Source organism: Marmota flaviventris, chromosome 2 (genome assembly GCF_047511675.1).
Source record: "Marmota flaviventris isolate mMarFla1 chromosome 2, mMarFla1.hap1, whole genome shotgun sequence".
In the NCBI taxonomy this organism is placed as follows: Eukaryota; Metazoa; Chordata; class Mammalia; order Rodentia; family Sciuridae; genus Marmota; species Marmota flaviventris.
The window spans coordinates 68,122,819-68,142,658 of record NC_092499.1 but is presented as its reverse complement, the minus strand read 5'-3'; the positions used below and the strand labels follow the sequence as shown (position 1 = coordinate 68,142,658).

General features: G+C 48.7%; 1 protein-coding gene across 1 annotated transcript in view; it reads right to left on the bottom strand.

The window, feature by feature from the left end:
• Positions 1-19,840, bottom strand: part of Sptb (spectrin beta, erythrocytic) — a 69,362-nt gene that overhangs the window by 39,776 nt on the left and 9,746 nt on the right. The window contains exons 2-14 of the mRNA XM_027929453.2: positions 13,300-13,451; positions 11,912-12,085; positions 11,048-11,139; positions 10,120-10,200; positions 9,697-9,812; positions 9,201-9,313; positions 8,058-8,245; positions 6,263-6,380; positions 5,479-5,637; positions 4,187-4,489; positions 3,371-3,521; positions 1,824-2,694; positions 679-816 (exon numbers count right to left, since the gene is read on the bottom strand). Coding sequence (XP_027785254.2) covers positions 679-816; positions 1,824-2,694; positions 3,371-3,521; positions 4,187-4,489; positions 5,479-5,637; positions 6,263-6,380; positions 8,058-8,245; positions 9,201-9,313; positions 9,697-9,812; positions 10,120-10,200; positions 11,048-11,139; positions 11,912-12,085; positions 13,300-13,451 — 2,656 coding nt within the window. The remainder of the gene's footprint in view (positions 1-678; positions 817-1,823; positions 2,695-3,370; positions 3,522-4,186; positions 4,490-5,478; positions 5,638-6,262; positions 6,381-8,057; positions 8,246-9,200; positions 9,314-9,696; positions 9,813-10,119; positions 10,201-11,047; positions 11,140-11,911; positions 12,086-13,299; positions 13,452-19,840) is intronic.

Sequence of the window (19,840 nt, the reverse complement as noted above, 5' to 3'; positions counted from 1 at the left end):
TACAACAGGGTCTTCCTTAAGCCCATCTTCCAGATTACCCCAGGCAGAGTGAGGCTCAAGCCTAAGTGTAGAACACATGGCAGTGTGTGTGCAGAGCCTAGGGTAAAAACAGAGACTGCAGGCATTTGCTCTGTCCTTAGAGATCCTTCGAGAACTAATGAGCAATTACATCCTGCACTGAAAGCACCCCCTCTCTAAAGGCTCCTTGGGGCCTGTTTTTTGTTCCAACCATGAAGCTTGCTCGAGGCTCCCTGCTAATTCTCTTCTTCATTCAAGCCAACCTTATTATCGATGCTGCATTTTGGCACAGGCGGGAGCATTCTTTTATGGACAGTACTTAAGAGCTCTCAGAAAGCAATTTTCCCTGCCCAAGCATGTCCAGGGAAATATGGCATGAGTACCATACAGCTGATCTAAATGGACTCAGAAGTCCCTTCCAGCGCAAGTGTCTATAACCCCTTCTATCCATGTGCAGCCATCAAAGCTCAGTGACCGCGGCTCTCCTCCTGGTTGCTCACCCTGCTGCTCACCACAGATTTTCCTCCTAGCTGCCCAGCCCCAGGTCTAGGTATAAGACTGTGGCTGAGAAAGACAGGGGCACTGAAGGTACTAATGTGGCACTGCATAGCCACAAGGGATACTTCAGGTACCCCCAGCCCAAGTCCCACCACACCTGACCTGGTGTTCAGGTGGTCCTGGTACTGCCGCACTTCCCCGCTGCGTGGGTGGCCACTCTCCACCAAGCTGTTGGCAGCAAGGTTCACGCTTTCGATCTGACCCTTCAAAGTCTTCATCTCCTGGTCCAAGATGTCAAACCTGATAGAGAAAATGAGGAGCAGTGAGGTGCTTTCTCCTTCTGCTTCCTAAAATCATTTGTTCAGGTGAGCAGGAAAAGGGGACAGATATTCTGGCACACCCTTATTTTCTGGTTCATGGGTTCAATTCCGTGGTTTAGCATTTCCTGGATCAGGTTGGGAGAGGGCTGGTGGCTCCATGGAGAAGTGTGAAGGGAAGGGAGGCCTCTAAAGAGGTTACGGAGTGTTTACGGGCAGAGGAGTCAATCACCCATTGACCACCTGCCACACTTCCAACGTCTTGATTACTGCTCTTGGACCTGGTTCCACTCCCTGATACCCTGACCCAAAGGATGCCCTCTGTAGTGCAAGGATATGCTCCATTCCTGAGTAGACAAGGGAGAGCTGCCAAGGGGAGTGGGCTTTGGAATTATGAAGGTCAGCCTTCTTGGGTAAGAGCCCAGGACCTTCAGGCATCAGTGCGGGGCCACCTGAGCATGGCTCTGGGGAGCAGCCTCTATCCTCCTCTATCCCTGGATTCTGAGCTTAGGCTGCTGAAATGCTGCCTCTCCTCCATGCACACACTGAACATGCCTCCCCTTCCAGAAGGCTGCTAGAATCAGAACACCAGAAGTGAGGGTGGCCTTGCAGACTGCTAGTTTACAAACTGGTCTCTGCAGCTGCTTGGAGTTCTGTGGCTTAGGGACTGTCACAGGACACTAGAACTGGCACAGTCCTAGCTTCACAGCCCCTTTATCCTCACCAGCTCCTACTTTCCACATTCAATTCCTTGAGCAAAGGTTGCTAGAGCTGAGAAGGAACTCAGCAACTGGACTAGCAAATCCCTGTGAGGAGCCCAATGGGTGAAGCGCCCAAAGCCACAAAGCCAGAACAGAACTCAGGGCTCCTACCACCTGAAATTTGCACCAAGGATATCCTTTGACTCTCAGAGACCCCTGCTGACCTAGAGGTGGAAGGTGGCACCCAGGCCTTGGCTGGGGAGGTGAGCAGAGGCTGAGCCCCTCTGACCTGTGCTGCACGACCTCCAGATCCTCCAGGGTGTCTGGGATTTCCATCTCCTTCAGCCACTTTTCCTTCTCGCCCATCCACAGCTCACAGGCATCCGTCTCCCCAAACACTGTATACAGGTCCAGGGCGTCCTGCAGCCTCTGCCCACGCAAGTCCGCCTGGGCCACCACCTGCTGGTAGAGCTGCCGGAGGGCCTGTAGCCTGTTGGTCACATCGGGGGAATCCCGAAATTCTTGGGGAAAATCCTGGGCCTGCTGTTCCAGGTGCTCCATCACCCCTCGGCTCTCTTCCAGCTCCTCTAGGAAGTCCTTGTGCTTCTTCCCCAGGGCCCGCGTGGCCCCTTCATCCTGCCCCACATCTTCACCAGAGAGCAGCCGGTGGGCATCTTGCAGCCAGGCCTTCAGATCGTCCGCGTCTCCCTGGAACTGGAAGAAGTTCTCCGCATCCTGGAGATTCTTTTTACGAAAGGCAGCCAGCTCCTTCAGCTGGTCCCACTGGCCCGACACCTCCTTGACGCGGGCCTCTATCCGCGGGTACCCATACTGCTTGCGTGCAATAATGCCTTCGGCCTCCTGAAAAATCTGCCCCAGGTGGGCATCCAGCCCGCGCAGCTCATCCTCGAAGGCTTTGTGTTTGCGCTGCAAGATGAGCACACTGGTCAGGTCCTTGCCGTAGTCCAAGGAGGAGTAGATTTGCTCTTTCTCCTTGATCCAGCTCTCGGCCTCATCCATCTCCCAAAAGAACTTCCAGAGCCTCTTGGACTGCTCTAGCTGTGCCTTCCGCCCAGCTGCCATATCACTCAGCTCCCCAAAACACTGCTCCAGGTGGCTGACACGGTCCTGGATGATCTGGGGGTCACAAGGTTGGTACCCTGGAATAGGAAGAGGGAGGATGACTATAGGGAAGGGCTTTATTTATAGGCAACTTTCAGCTCGGTTACCAGATTAAGAACCATACACTCTCGAAGCTACTATCTTGTTGGGGCTTTAGGATTGGATGCCAGAGTTCTCAGTTACTCAGAGGTCAGGCCAAATTCTTTATCATTGGTTCCCACTAAACTTTAGGAATAAGAGAGATTAAAAGTTAAATCAGTTCTCAATAGAAATGCATGATACAACATTATTTATTTATTTATTTGCAATATTGGGGATTGCATTCAAACTGCTTGTGTGCAATCATGCCTTGTGTGTGGTGGGCATGTACTCCATCACTGAGCTATATCCCCAGTCCATGATATTAAAAAGTTTAGAATGAAATTTTAAGGAGGCAGTGAGATCTTCTATTTAAGACCAGAAACTAAAAATTTAAATGGTCTCAGCCATAATGAACTAGCAAAGAGAATGGAAGATGGACGATGTCTTATTAGTGCTCTGAATGTTTCCTGAGTATAGATTCCAAGGCAGCTGCCTGCTATCTGGAGAGCTTGGCTATCCTCAAGTTTCATGCACTATTACTTGATGAAAGAAGCAGAATTCTAAAGATATATCCAAAGTGGGTGTCAGGCCAGAGGATGGGGCTCTGGCCATAGGAGACACCTTTGGGCTCACCTTTCCCCTCAGTGAACTGCAGGGTGGCTGCGATGATGGCCTTGACTTTGTCCCCTTGGATGGCGATGTCAGCCTCCATCAACTTGTGCTTCTGTAGCAAGTCCTCAACCTCCAACAAGTGCTTCCCAAACTCAGCAGACAATAGGTGAGCCTGGTGGAGGACATGATAGAGCAGACAAAAAGAAGTGAAGAGATGGGACCCCTCCCAAGGGCATGTCCATGTATCTGAGCTGCTGCTCAGGACAGAAGAAATTACAGAGCAGGAATTCATGCGGAGGGTGCCCATTGGAATCACCCATGGACAGTCCTACGGAAAGCCCAAGCCCCGTATTCGTCTACTACATCAGTCTCGAGGCTTGGGCATGTGCATTTTTAGAAAGCTCTGCAGTCAGTCTGATGTGACTTCCTTGGTCAAGACCCACTGGAGTACAGGGGAGAGTTCAGACTCTGGTTGTTCCTATACTGTGAGTGGATTCCAACCAGTGTCAGCCTGATTCTCCAGGCTCCTGATTAATGCCTGTCTCTTCTTGATCCGGCAGGCTGGCCCCTAGTGACCACAAACCCAAGATTTCTTAGTCACTGGGGATACTGTGTACGTGGGATGGTGACATCTGCCTGGATGGAGCAGAATGAGCCAAGCAGCAGACAGGCAGATGATGTTGACACTCTACTGCCTCAGTTTCTCCATTTTGCTTCAGGGATATGATTGGCTAAACGGTATCTAAGGGAGCATATGCTAACTGCAGGGCCACGAAGGCCCATGGTGAACCCACTTGGGGTGGGTAGGGGAAGGGGTAGGTGGTCCCTGGGGCCCACCTTGATCTCGTCCATCCAGTTGATGCTGTGCAGCATGTCCTGAAAGAGCTTCTGCAGCGCCAGGGTGGTCTCGAGCCTCTGGCGCCGGGACCGCAGCAGCTCCTGCAGGTAGCTCCACAGGCGCAGGATGTTGTCCTTGCGGGCCATGATGCGCTTCTGGTCGTGGTAATTCTCCTTCTCCAGCTCCTGAGCCAGGTCCTCCAGGGCCTTCACCCGCTCTTCGTAGGCAGCTGTGTCAGTCTCGATGGCCTCGTGCTTCTTCTTGGCAGCCTCTACAGCTGCCAGGTCGTACCCAAAGTTATCCTGTACCCCAGGGACAACAATAGGCAGTTCAATCAGATTCCCCCGAGTTCATTCCCAAATGTAGAGAGCAAGCAGGTCCCTTCAGCACAACGGCTGGGTGGGAAAGCGCACTCCCAGCGAGGAGACAGTCTGCTGTCTTTTGGCAGTCTATCTTATCAGAGCCAAGTTCCAAAAACGAAATGTCTTGCAAGAACCTTTAAAAGCAGTCCCTTATTTTATTCTCTGTGTCACACTCGTGGGTGATGTGACAGGCGTATTACTAGCAGAGCTCTGGTGGCACTCCCCCACCCTGCCAAGAGAGGACCTGTCTGATTCTGGGTAGGAGGGACTGCTTGCTCTCAGAAGCCACAAAGCTGCGAACAGATGGTTTACCCTTGTGCTATCTGGGGCGCACATACACTCTCCATTGTTCTCAATATACTCGCTACCCCCTTTCTGGACAGAATTTAATTTCATTCTAAGCTCTAAGTAGGAGGGAACAGATGCTCTGATGGAGAATCAGCCCTGGGGTCCATTCTTAGCTGGTAAAATATGTCCCAAGCCTAGAGGCTTAGATTCCAAAAGGTGCATCTGATTTCACCTTTCCCAGAGAACCATCATTTAGTGTCAACTCTGACCCCCACTTTTGCTGATGCTACAGCCCACGTAAGACAACTTTAGGGGCCACTTCTGGACTATGAGGCTCTTTCCTAAAAAGGAAATTTAATACAGGCTGGGGGTATAGGGCTCTGTGATAGAGTGCTGGCCTAGCGTGGGTGAGGCCTGGGTTGGATCTCCAGCACAGAAAAAAAAAAGACAGACGATAAATTCCAGAGAGTTCTTCCTCAGAAACCATTCTTAATCCAGCCAATCTCAAGGAGCTGGGCTACAAGGGTGAGGAGAAGCTTATCCAGCTGCTGTTGAGAGGCCGATCAGGCTCCAAGTCAGTTGAGAGCTAGGGCCTCTGAAGCACTCTCCTCTCCTGCCATCCCCAAGTGCCTCCCCATTACCTGGGTCACAAGGCGCTGGTTTTCGCTGAGCCACGTCTCTCTCATGGCAGCCTTTCTGTCAAAGCGCCGGGCCAGCTGCTCCAGCTTCTCCTGCCGAATGAGCTCGCTCCTCAGGGCCAGCTCCCTCTGGTACTCAGCTTCCTCTAGACTTTCCCAGGCCTGTGTGGGGCGGAAGGAGAATTCTTGGGGCACAGAAGAAATGGGTGGGTTTGGGCTCCCGTCTCTTTCACCAGACAGACAGTGATTTCGGGATTCTAGGTAAATCTCAATGCTCTTGGGCGACGTGGTGGCAGTTTAAAGCTCGGGCTTCATGTCTGGGCCACACAAAGAGTGGAGGAGCACTGGTCGTGACCTCTCGCTTCCCTCTTCCCCTAAATCTGCCTCAGACTCTAGACCCAATATTGTGTTTTTCCGACTCTCTGGAAGCTCCGTAAATACCTGTTGACTAAAGGATTACCTCCAACCCTTGGAAACATCTTAAGACATTTCTCTTTTGTTATAAGTAATTAATATTTCATATTCAAAGATAAATTAAAGGTTCTATTAAGGACAGGCTATGCACCTGGCTCCATAGAATAGTTCTGAGTATCTGAATAAGGAGTTGAACAAAAAAAGATGGTGGGTAGAGTCTGTTCTCTCAGAACAACGCCTCCAAATAGCCAGCAAGCAGCTAATACCACTAAACAAACTGGCTTGGTTTAACCTCGTCCAGGGGCCATTCCCCATGCCTGCATCAGGAGCTCAGCCCACCACTGAGAATGCATAATGGAAAACACCACGGTACCCGGTTGATGTCAGACACTAGTTTCCCGTCGTGGGGCGTATACACTTTCTGATTATTAGCTCTCATCCGAGACTGGATGGTAAAAAGTAGGACTTCCAGGTTCCCCTTCTCCTGAAACCTGTCAAGAAATCAGAGGTAGGAGATTGGTGTCATGATCCTCATGGCCAAATTGCTTGCTGACATCAACAGAGGTTTTTGGATCTTGGACAGCAAAGCATATTGATTTAAAAACAAAGGAAAAGTAAAGGGAAGCCATAGGTCTGCTTACCTGTTACAACATCTATCATTCTCACCAAGGGAGATCTTAGGGGTTTGGGTTTTCATAACGCATATGAGAGAAAACACAGTGGCTAACACAGCACTTATCATTTGCTTCCACAGGGAACAGTTAACTGAAATATTCTGGTAGATATCAGGTTTTAGCAATCGACATAAAGACACTCTTCCCTCTTCTGCAAAGGATGAAGGCTTCTGACTAGCTCTTTGGACAGTTTTTTTTTAATTGAGTCAATAAAACCTTAGGAGCAGCATTATCCACATAAGAACATATTGTACTGAATGCAACTTTCCCCCCAAGTGCTAATAAGCTGGATCTTCCAACAAGTCCTATAAGCCAGATGTTTTCAAGGGGTCAGGAAAGGATAGGCTCTGGGAGGATTGTGGGTACAGGAGACGAAGAACTGGTAGCAGGACTGATGTCTGCCACATGGGCTCTAAGCTCCACGTAACTGGGGACTTTTACACGTCTTCATGAAACTCAGGGGGCTACTTATGTAAACACCCTTCACATGGCAGCTGGGATTGGCTATAAGCCAGATGTCCACCACAAGCTCAGCCTGATGGATCTCAGTGCTCAGAGGCACTTAAGAGGGCTAAGTCCTTGAAGCACTGTCTATACAACCAAGGGTAACACCCTGTTTGAGAGTCTTGAATGGAGAGTGTGGGAGATACGAAGGGAGACCACACATGCACATACATGTTTGTGTGCATGTTTGTGGACACATGCATGTACGTGTGCACATGGTTGTGAGTATATATATATGCCTGCATAACTGCATTGTACACACATGCATGTGTGTGTGGTGTATGTGTGTTCATGTGCATGTGTGGATGTACTGTTTGTGCACAGTTGGGAATATGTTCCTGTGTGTGCATGGTTGTTTGTGTGCATCCATGATTGTGTGCACAGACCTATGCATGTGTGTGGTTGTTTGTGCACATGTGCATGCACATGCAGTTTTGTGTGTGCCCACATATGTGCCTGCATGGTTGTGTGTGTGTGTATACATGTGGTGGGGTGGTGCTGAGATTCTGAGCAGCAGGCTTAGTGCTTTGCAGAGGAGCAGTGACAGATGGGAGAGGCATAGATGGATATACTTGATGATCACAAGGCCCCACACAGAGAGCTCAGAGGCTGAGAATACAGAGGTCATCTCCAGAAAACAAACCCGCAGCTCAGGACACAGACAAAAGCAGAGCTCTCCAAAACTAGTGCTCCAAGGAGACTCAGAAGCCTCAAGTTCCTCTCCTGCGCCTCACTGGGTGGGGGGCAGGGGTTCTACAAAGTACCTTCCTTGGTTATGAGTCAGGGTTTCTCATCAATGCCTGTTTCCTATAAACTGATGACTTGGGAGTAGGGTGGCCAAGAGGGGCATGATGCTGGTGACAGATGTGCATGCAGCTCTTGAATCTTGAGGCTGTGGCCCAAGGATACACTTCATAACACCCAGAGCCAGGCTCTACCTTTGAACAGTCGGGTAGCCCTCGACGACCACACCCTCCCAAGTGCCCTTACTTGGGTGGCTTCTCCACTGTGCGGTAGGTGCTGAAGGCCTGCAGCTGTTGCTGGACACCAGTCAGCGAGTTGGCAAACTTGCGGCTGTTCAGGACGTTAATGGTCTGCTCGATCCAAGTGAGTAGGTCTGAGGCTAGCCCACTGTACTTTTCAATCATCTTCTCAGTCTCAATGGCGTGGTCAATGACCTAAGGAATTGCTTTTTCAGTCATTCTCATCTCCACTGCTGAGGTCACCAATGGGGCTCAAAATCAAGGTGCCTAAAGTGGGGCTCCCACCTCTCAAGCCCTGGAGAGTTCTAAGTTGGGTTTGTCCCCTGAGACCCAGAATGTGGCTAAGGCAAAAGAGGTGGGCTGGAAAGAGGTAAAGCCCTCTTGCAAAATTGGCAGAGAGCTGGGGTTCAGGAGAATTTGCCCCCTTCTTCTAACCCTATAAAAGATTAGTAAACTCGGGCTGTGGCTGTGGCTCAGTGGTAGGGCACCCGCGGTGCATGTGTGAGGCCCTGGGTTCGATCCTCAGCACCACATAAAAATAAATAAAGATATTGTGTCCCACTAAAACTAAAATAAATAAATAAATAAATAAGATTAGTAAGCTCACTGCACCAGGATACCAGTTCTTGAGTGGCTAGGGATTCATTTATTTAAAAACAGGGATACATTTATCCAAAAATGTTTCTTAGGAATTGAGAACCATCTTTATTAAATACCAGACACACACAGATGAATGGGAAATGGTTCCTATCCTTGAGAATTTAATGACCCAGCAAGGGAAAGGAATCTGACCTGAGGTTCTGTACAGAGGGGTGGGTTTCTGGTAAACCGTGGGAGCCTCAGAGGTCTGAAACCACAGACAAACCAAATAAGCCCACAGGGTTTGCTTTGGGAATGTTCATGAGGTCTCCACGCGGAAGACACTAGGAGCTGCAGGTGGAAATCTCTGAAACCTCTTTCTGGACAAAGATCTGCTTTGGAAGTCAGCTGGAGAGTTTGACAGAATGCTTTAGACACACACACACACACACACACACACACACACACACACGCTGTAGCTGGGGGCCCAGACCTGAAGCTCTCAGACTGGACAGGGCCTGGGGCTGGCAAATGGGAAGAATGATGCTGTACTGACAGAAGAGCTCAGTACCTTGCCGACACGCTTGCCCTCCACTGCCAGCACCTTCATCTTGGAGAAGTAATGGTAAAATGCCACCACGTACGTGATGATGGATTTCTCATCGGGGTTTTCTGTGAAGACATCTGTAAGGGGAAAGGGTGCCCTCTCAGCACCAAACCAAAGCCAGAAAGGTCAGGCTGAGGTTCAGCCCCTCTTCCTCCGGCACAAGTTCAACCATAGGCATCAAGTGACAGCCAATGGGGTGAGAGTAGAAGGTCTGATTCACACAGTGATGAAATGCACAGCAGGACCACAAAGGCAGAAAGAGGGATCCAAGGTCCACACTAGACCTGTGTATAGGCAGGGGAGGTGCTTGGAACCTGCTTGGAGCTGATGAGCTGGTCCAGTGCAGAGCCCTGGCCTGTCTCCACGCCCTCCCCGTGCCTGAGTGCACCTGGCACCTGGCCAGCCTCCAGGAACCCTTTCAGCCCGGCTCTCTCTAGAATAGTGAGGGGGGCTGGCTCACCTTCAGGGTCGAGGAGCGGGATGATGCCCAGCTGGCGCTCAGCCACATCAAATGCGTGTTCTAGGTTATGCCGGGCATTGGAGTCCTTCAGCTTATCAAAATCGATCAGGTCAGGCCTGGGGACAAAGATGGACAGTTAAGAGGGCAGCCCTAGCATGATGGAAAGACACTGGACAGATGCAGGAAGGTAGCCAGGTAGGAGAAATGAGAGACAGGAACAGCGAAGAGGGGCTGCTGTGAGCACCAGCTGGTGAGGAAGTGGGCATCAGGTGCGAATGGAACTTAAGGGAAGCATGGGCATTTGGGAGGCCAAGGGCGAAAGGAGAATAAACAGCAGAGGAGCCTTCCTTCCCTGGGCCCCTGTGTTAAGTGCAACACATCCAAATACCCAGTCCGTCCCCACAGTTCTCTCCTTCCTCTTACCGGTGCTTGTGTATCAGGGCATTAAAGGCCAGGCCATCCTTCCAGCTGGAGGTGAAGTTGGTGACATTGACGTGGGGGTATCTAAAATATTCAAGAGAAACAGTGAGATCTGAGAAATAGGTCAGGTGTGGTGGCGCTCACCTGTGAGCCTATTGGCTTGGGAGGCTGAGGCAGGAGGATCACAAGTTCAAAGATAGCCTCAGCAATGGTGAGGCCCTAAGCAACTCAATGAGACCCTGTCTCTAAATAAAATACAAAATAAAGCTGAGGATATGACTCAGTGGTCAAGTGCTCCTGAGTTCAATTCCCAGTACCCACCCCCAACTCCAAAAAAAAGGATCTGAGAAATATCTGGGCATGGTAGCTCAAGCTTGTAATCTCAGCAACTTGGGAGGCTGAGACAGGAGGATCGTGAGTTCAAAGCCAGCCTCAGCAACTTAGCAAGGCCCTGAGGAACTCAGCAAGACCTTGTCTCTAAATAAAATTCATAAAAGGGCTGGGGGTATGACTCAGCGTGGATAAATGCCCCTGGGTTCAATGTCCAGTACCAAAAAAAAAATATGAGAAATAGATTCTTTTGGAGCCATAAACAAGTGTGTGAACTGAGGGCCAATATGCCAGGAGAGGAACAGATCTGTCCCTTCTGAGCTACTTCAACACCAGGGGGCAGACCGAAGCCACACAAAGACGCTCTCCCATGGCTGTGGCCTACACACCCAACAGGCCCCACAGTCTGACCTCAGGCAACTTTAGAAAAGAACCTGCCTCAGCCCCAACAACCAGGTCAGGACTGGCAGCATCGATAATGTTGGAGCTATTACAGTTCTAGGTGGTGATTCTTGTGTCCCTTGGGGATGGCAGCCCCCGGGGGGAGCCAGAGACACGGGGGGGGGAACGTGGTAGTGGCAGGTTGCCGAGGCACACATACCCTGCCGTCTTCATCTGACACCACAACAGCAAGGCATCTTTGGCTGACCGCGTCTCACGACCTTCCTGAGTTTGGACAACAATGTCCTGAATCTGAGGATGGCAGAGAGAGGAGGCGGGGGGAGTAGTTTAGCACAGATCCCTGAGGGACGCCCTTCCTCTGTCCTCTTCTGCAGCCATCCGTCCACAGCTCCGGCTCTGCAGCAACACCACCCTGAGGCCCTGGTCCCTGTGGCCTCAGTCTGCCGGAGCACATGGGATGGCTTCCTCACGTCAGAGGAGACAGCTTAAATTGGGAAACTCTAGCAGGACACTGAGAACCGACGACACCACGCCCTGATTCCTCCGGTCAGTACGATGCCCCCCAGGATGGAAGAACAACAGGAAAGCTGGATATGCGGTGTTTCATTAGCGGTTCCCCCTGCCCTTTCGTCCTGCTGTTATGACCACCCACTCTTCCTCACTTGCGTGGAGTGACATCCCTCCTCCGGGACCACTGAGATGAGGCCTTATCGGTGGCTGGCTGTTCTCTTCTCCCTCCTGGCCACCCTCAAGCCAGCGGGTCAAAAGCCCTGCTTTCCTTCCCTCACCCTTTCCAAATGTCCTCAGGAATAATCTGGACCCTGATTATTATTATTTCTCATTGACTTCTATGGTGTCCCTCAAGACACTGCTCTACAACTGAGGGATGCCCCTGAGCTTCGGCACTTTGGGATGACACGGGATAGGCTCTCCTTCCAAGACCTCTGTCCCGTAGATGGGTTTCTAGACTCCCAGAAGGTACACACTCACTTGCTCTCTAGTCACCATTTTGTACAATCCCTAAGTGCCAAGAGGCCTCCTTGAATTCCTCCCTGGGACCCACCTGGAAGCGGAGGATGATGGTCCAGATGAGGCCCAGGACCAGGCGGTGGTTGCCATCCACGATGTCGTGGGAGCCCATGTTCTCCAGGTGCACACGCTGCTCCTTGAGGAACTGCAGGGCCTTGTCCACGTTCTCCAGACAGTGGATGCGCATCTTTCCCTTGGTGGGCCTTGGCTGGGGGACAAAATGGCACCAGTTGGCACAGAGGGATTACACAGGTGTCTGCAGGCTGAACCAGCTCCTGCCATCAGCACCACCCTCCACTCTCCCTGGCCAACGGGTCACTCTTGCTTTCCTTTTAGCAAAGGTAGGAGGTTCCCTGTTGTGAGCACTCAGAGCTCAGCAACCAGACTACATGGGTGCCCTTTTGGGTCTGAATACAGCCTTCTGAGCAGGCACCAAATGGCCTTCGAACACAATAATGGGACAAACAGTTAATTGAGCACTTACTATGCTCCAGACACAGTTCTAAGAACTAATTACTGCAGGTCAGTGACAAGAATAATTCAAAGCTTGGTGATTGATAACAGACCCGTGCCCGCAGGATCATGCTCCTCCCTGCACTAAATGCCTCCAGCCCAAACCCAAGGGGCTCATCAGGGATGCTAAATGTCCCATTCAAAAGGATCTCAAGGGTAATACTCTTCGGTGGCATTTCAAAACAAGCAAGAAAGAGAACTTCAGCCTGGAGTTGAAAAGGTGAGGTACATTTTCATTCAAACCCCAAGGTTCTCAGAGTACTTCCTCAGGTACACGTATCCTTGTTCTCAGTCTATGCATCGTGGAAATGGAAGCAAAGAGGGTCCTATCTGACAGGCCCAAGATCACCAAGGAAGTAACAGAGCAAAACAAGCACTTTCACCTACTTCTCCTTCAGAGGCAATTGTACCACCAGGTGGGGTCTGCTGGGAGGGTCTCTAAGAGATTCTACTAACACATGTGGGAAATCACATGGCTAAACTACCTTCCATACTTTCCTCTGGCTTCCAGGAAAGATGTAAATTCTCCAACAACACACACATTTCAGCCCATGTGAGGGGGCTAAGGCTCAGGCCATTTCAGGCAGCCCCAGAGGCCCAGACTCCAGTGAGAACAACAGTGCTTTGCATGGCTTCTATGAGAAGCATGCCTGGCACATAATAAGAGCTCAATTAACTGTCCATTGTGGGAGTGGTCAGAAGGGACAAAAAGCTCTGGGAAGAGGTCAGGGGACCTAGTCAGCCATGTGGACACTTGACATTCTAAGTATCGGGAAGTCCAAAAGAACAAGGAGAAACCCTGGCAGGCCATGAGAATTGAAGGTACCCTGACCATGTCTTTTCCTAAAATGGGGCTGATGGTACCAGCCATGGGTCCAGGAAGAGGCCCAGCACAGAGAGGGGCTTTACCAGCATCTCTCCGGAGAGCACCTCCAGCAGCTTGATGAGCATCCGCCCATCCCGCAGGTCCTTGTAGAGATCGCTGATACGGCACGACACTCGGGCCAGGTGGGAGTTCACCCATTTTGTGAAGGTCTTCTTCTGAACAACTTCCCGTTCATCTGGGTAGGAAGAAGAGATTTGGGTGAGCTGTGTGAGGCTGGCAGGGCCATGTGACCTAGGCTGAGGAGTTCCACCGTAGTCCCAGGGTCCCCCATGCCTGGCAGAGGAGGCTGGTGTGTCCTTTCACGTGTTTCCCAAGAGCATGCGCCATTCCTGGCACCTCTGGCCCACAGACCAGCCGAGGAAGGCAATGAAGACTCTGCTCCCACCACCACGTACCTAGCAAGACACCCCGGATTCACTTTCTGTCTCCCACTGTCAGTCAGAATATTCTGTACTACTGTGGCATTGAATTCAGACTTCAATGCTAGGTTCACCCACCCATGCATCCATCCTTCCATCCTTCCATTCATTCCTCCACCCATCCATCCAATGTTCTTTCTTATTCTATCCACTCTTCCATATTCCCTTCATCTAATCCCCATCCATCCCTTAAGATTCAGTGTAAATGGATTTTTCAGGAGAGCTTTTCCTGATCCTCTGGCTGGGGCAGGTCTCCCTGTGCATGTCCTGACCCCTGCATTTGCATTTCCAAGTATTAGCCAAATGTATGATCCTCTGGTAAGACTGTGGGCTCCTTGGTGTTCTGTTCACCTCTCCACCCCCAGGGCCTCGTGCTTCACAGCTGGTGCTTCCTAGCTGAACTAGGGATGACTGTACTAGGTGGCAGGCCTATGTTAGGCCTGACGACATAGGAAGGTAAAACAAATCACCCGCCTACAAGGAGTTCCTGGTAGGTAGAGGAGAGAGATGAAGAGTTAGGATACATAGAATGGTGATCCACATGGGGTTAAGGAGAATGAATGCTCCTGCTGGGAGCTACGAGCATTGCACTACTCTATCTATTCTATCCATTGCACAATTCTCTCTTTCCTACCCTCAGAATGGCAGGCAGGGCTTCTTGATCTTCAGCTCTGGGATGGTGACAAGACACCTCCATCCTAAATCAACATCAGCCCCAAAGAAGCTCCCAGCTTGTGCTGGGCCAATTCGAGTGGGTAATTCTTGATATCTTTGTATAAATAAATGCCACTAACCTGTCCAGGTAAGGCTGGAGAGAAGAGAGAAGACTGGGATAACACAAAGAAAGGGGAGAAAGAGAGCAAGGAGAGGTAGAAAAGAAGAAATAGAAACAAGAGAGAAGGTGGCGTGAGCCCTCCTTCTGCTTGGTTTTGTGTACAGTTTGTGGCAATTGGCTCCTGGCCACCTGGGTTTGGGCATTCAGAGCTCAGCTGACCTGACAGCGTGGCTGGGCCTGGGGGCCCTGCAGGATCCCTAGGGATGGTGCGTGGGGGGTGGGTCACAGGCAGAGCAGACATAGTGTGGCTAAGCCCGGAGGGAACGTTGGCACTGCGGAAGCAGGCTGGATGTGAGCTCAGTGGAGCCCAAACCGTGGAAGGGCTGGCTTCTTCAATTATTAAATACCTGACTTCAGGATTACAAAAAGAGGAGCCCAGCCAGTGCCGCCTCAAGGGTATAAAGCTGGCAGTTCCTGAGGCTCTAGCATCAAATTCCTTCCTACTTCATGGCTATTTTAGTGCTAGGAACTCAGCCTCTCTATTCATCTGTTCATTCATTCAGCAAATGTTTACCGTACACCCAGCAGGTGCCAGGCTCTGGGTGGAGGTAGGGAATTCAAGGACAGGACAGTCCCCATCTTTGAGGCAGACGAATGCTATGACACCTATGATGGGTGTTTGAGTCATATATGAAAAATTCTGTGGCAGCGTCCTAAAGAAGCTCTCCAAGAAGAGGAAAAGTACTAGTACAGCTCATCTGAACCTTAAATAAATACAAAATATAAAACGGCATTCATTCATTCTGGACCTCTGGGCAAAGTTGCATGGGGGAAACCCTATAGTCTGCGTCAAATTAAAATGCTTTCCTAGTTTCAGAGACAGCTTCAGCAAAATGCATCCAAAGTGTTGATGATAATGCTGGACAGAAAGCAACCGCATTTATTCTGGGGCATTTGGGGATTCAACAGAGCCAGCTAGAGTCCCCCAGGGTTTTCCCTAGAAAACAGATCTGTTTCTTAAGTGGCTCATCCTTTCAATTAGATGTGCAACCTTTGACTAAGGCACTGAAACTTTTAGCCCCTTTAGCAAGTAAGTGTCCCCAAAAGCTAATTTTTTATTCCTCCTACATTCTCCTGTCTTTAAACCCCAAAGCTTCATGACACACAGTGCTCAGACGTGTTTATCTGTATCTGGTAAAAGGATAAGGGGGTATTTCTAGCTGGAGACATGGAGTTTGGGCTGGCACATACATTGGTGCAGAAGTTTCATGAAGCATCCTCAGAGCTCCCCAGTTTTCAACACATAAATGATGCGCTTTAGGCCCTCAAATGCTCGAGCTGCAGATTGAGAGCACGGGCAGTGGCCTGTTGGCTGCTGTAACTTGGAGGCTGGGGTGGAAGCACCCAGAGTCTCCCGCACCCTGCAATGCTTTGCAGTGTTGAGACACAGGAAAGATCCCGAGAGGGTAATGATGATCAAAAGGAGACAAAAGGCCCAGGGGTGGGGATTAATTTCCATCAGTCCATTCACTTGGCTGCTCCCCATGGACCCTCTCAGCACATTCACTTCCGCATGGCCTGGTCACTCCTCAAGAACCTTCCAAGTGCAGGAGAGGCCAGTGGCCCAGAGCCAGCTGGGTGGGGAACCCTGGTACTGTGGACAGGAGGGAAGGCGCTGTGCATAGGCCTGTCCCCAGGGCACCTGAGCCATCCTGCAGCGGATCAGGCTGTGGGAAGGAAGCCTCAGCAAGGCCCTGCAGGAGCCAGGATTTATTTCCAGAGCTCTAACCCTGTCCTTGCAGGAAGGAGTGCGTGAGCATGGACAGGCTCCTGGTCTCTGGCCACCATGGAACCCAGGGCGTCTCCGATTCTCCTCCTTCTCAGGCCGTGGCCACTTCCACTCCCACTAAATGTCAGGGCTGCCCTAAGAAAATTCATCTTCCTCAATGGTCAGCTCTAACCCAGAATTACTCTCTGGGTATCTTGATGAGTGATCTCTTTCTCATAATCCCCTTCAAAAGTTAAGCTTGAGGTCAAATATACACACGACACCAAACCCTCACATATTTTTCCACTGAGTTCATACATGGAAAATGCTGGCACACAGAAAGCATGACATCATGTGAGTTATCATCACCACGGCTACTGTTACTACGTGCATGGGCCTGTCCTAGAGAATGCGTGCGCATAGGCCGCCTCAGGCTCCCGGAGGTCTCATGATGGAGTTGAGGAAACAAGACACATACTCACTAACTGTTCATTTTTCAACCACACAAGAAATAAATGGCAATTAGTTTCAATCACACAAATGCTGCTACAAGGTGATATTGGCTTAGTTACAAGATAAATGGTGCATATAATAAAAGTTCCAGATGTCAAAGAAGACAGAGGTCATTTCAACTGGAGTCATCAAGAGGGTCCTTCTACAGAAAAGCATTTTGTATATGTGGAAAGGAAGGAAAGTCAGGAAGACAGAATGAGCCCAAGCAGACAGGCATCAAAGGACAAAGCTTGTCCACAGGCTACTGAATGTTGCAGGTTAGCAGACATGTGCAAAATAGGTTTTAAGGGCTGGGGATGTGGCTCAGTGGTAGAGTACTTGCCCTGGGTTAGAGTCCTAGTACCACAGGAAAAAGAGAGAGAGAGAGAGAGAGAAAGAGAGAGAGAGAGAGAGGCAAAACAGGTTTTAAACAGGATATAGCCATCCCTGAATGAAAAGCTAAGACATTTAGACTTAATCCTAGAGGCCAAGGGAGCCACAGAAAGTATGGCACAGTCATTTCCTGAAATGTTAATTTGTAAGGATCCCAAACAACCATAAAAAGACAAAATGTTTCAGGTCATTTGAAAAAGCGCACTGAATTGTTGGATAAGAAAATTCAACACCAGCAAGACACATCAATTTACCCTGAATTAATACATATTTAACACTATTGAAATGCATTTAATTATGTAATTTAAATTGAGGAGAAATTAGAGAAATGATCCAAAAATTCATTGGAAAAATAAGCAAACAAAAATGACTAGGAAAATTCTAAAAATGAGAGTAATAAAAGGCAACCAATCTTCTCAGGTATTTTTTCTTTCAAAGAATATTTATGGTAAAACTGTGTAGTACTGCTGGGTATGGTGGTGCACATCTGTAATCCCAGCAACTCAGGAAGCTGAGGCAGGAGGATTGCAAGTTCGAGGCCAGCCCCAGCAACTTAGTGAGATCCTAAGGAACTTAGCAAGACCTTTCTTCACAACAAAAAAAAGGAAAGCAGTGGGGATTGTGGCTTCATATTCCAGGTTAAATTTGTGGCTCAGTGGTAGAGCATGTCTGGATTCAATCCTCAGTACTAAAAAACAAATAAACAACAACAACAACAAAAAAACCCAAATCTCCCAAACAGCATGGTACTAGCATGTGAAACCAGAATCAATAAACCATAAATAGGCCCTGCAGGGTGGCACGTGCTTGCAATCCCAGCTGCTCAGGAGGCTGAGGCAGGAGGATCTTGAACTCAAAGCTAGCCTTAGCAATTTAGCAAGGCCCTGAGCAACTCAGCGAGACCCTGTCTCTAAATAAATATATTTTTTAAATAGGGTTGGGGATGTGGCTCAATGATTAAGTGCCCCTGGGGTTCAATCCCAACTACAAAAAAAAAGAAAGAAAATATTCCAAAATACATATGGTCATTTAATATCTGATAAAGGTATGTTTCAAATATGAAGAGGAGAGACGATTATTCAGTAAAACGTGTTTGCAAATCTAAATGACCATCCAGGAAAAGTTAAATTCACACTTCCTACTCCAGGTTAAATTTCATTTGAATCAAAACCCAAAATGTACAAAATGAAACCATTAAAATACCCAAATCAATCATGCTAAGATGTTCCTCAAAATAATGTTAGTGTAGAAAAGAGCCTTCTAAATAAAACACAAAATCCAAATGCCACAAAATAAAAGATTGAAAGTTCAACTATGTTCAAAAAAATTTATGTGTGTGGAATAAAACACCATAAGAAAAGTCCACCTGATGGGGAAATGCATTTGTAACGTGTCACTGGGCTGATTTACTTAATATGAAAAGAACAGCGTTAAAGTTTGGAATGTCCCCAAGAGGCTCTTGTGTTAAAGCCTTGGTCCCCGGCTTGGCATTGGGAGGTGGTGGACACCTTAAGGGGTGGGGCCTGGTAGGGGTCTTCAGGTCACTAGGGGTCATGCCCTTTAAGGGTATTGCAGGACTCTATTTTTCTTCCGCTTTTTTTCCTGCATGTTGGCCATGAAGGGAGCAGCCTTGTTCCACTGTGCACTCCCCACTACCATGTGCTGCCTCACCACAGGCCCAAAGCAATAGGGTCAACAGATCATGGACCCAAACCTCCAAAACTGTGATCCAAAATAAACCTTTTCTCTTTATAAGGTGTTTATCTCGGGTATTTGTTACAGTGACAGAAAGCTAACTTACACAAATGCCTAAATATAAATAAGGAAAAAGACCAACAATAGGAAGAGAGAGTTAACAGAAGCCGGGAGTGGTGGCGCATGCCTGTAATCCCAGCAGCTTGGGAGACTGAGGCAGGAGGATTGCAAATTCAAAGATGGCCTCAGTAATTTAGTGAGGCCCTAAGCAACTCAGTGACACTCTGGCTCTAAGTAAAATACAAAAAAGGGTTGGGAATGTGGCTTGAGTGCCCCTGAGTTCAATTCCTGGAATCACCCCTGCCCACCCCCCCAAAAAAAGAGTTAACAGAAAAAAATTATAAACATCTCTTAAATATGTAAAAAGCTGTCCAACCAATTTGTAATAGAAGTTCACATTAAAAGCACACATATATATATATATATATACACACACACAAAGTCTAATATGTGTCTTTAATTAATTTGAACAAATTATAAAAGATATTTGTGAGACAAGTAGAAAACTTTGAATAGCAAGTGGGTATTAGATTATATCAGTATTCATTTTATTAGATATAATAATGGTATTTTATGCTTAGGTGGGAAATGTTCTTGTCTTCCAGAAGCACCTACTAAACTAATTAGAGGTAAAATGTCATGATGGTCTTTATTTTTAGAATACTTCAATCCCAAAAATAGATAAGCAAATACAGCAAACTATTAACAACTATTATATGTGGGTGATAGTTCATTTCACCTTTGTCTCTGATTTTTTTTTTTTTGTATATTTGATGTTTTTCACACTTAAAGTCAGAAAGTAAGTGAAAGTACACCAAGACACTATATTTCATTTATCAGATAAGCAAAGATCAAAAAGTCTGATAAAATATGATGTTGGCAAGGATGTGGGGAAGAAAGCATGCATATGTTTCTGGAAAGGGCATAACTGGGGCAACCTTTGTGAGAGGCAATTTGGCAAG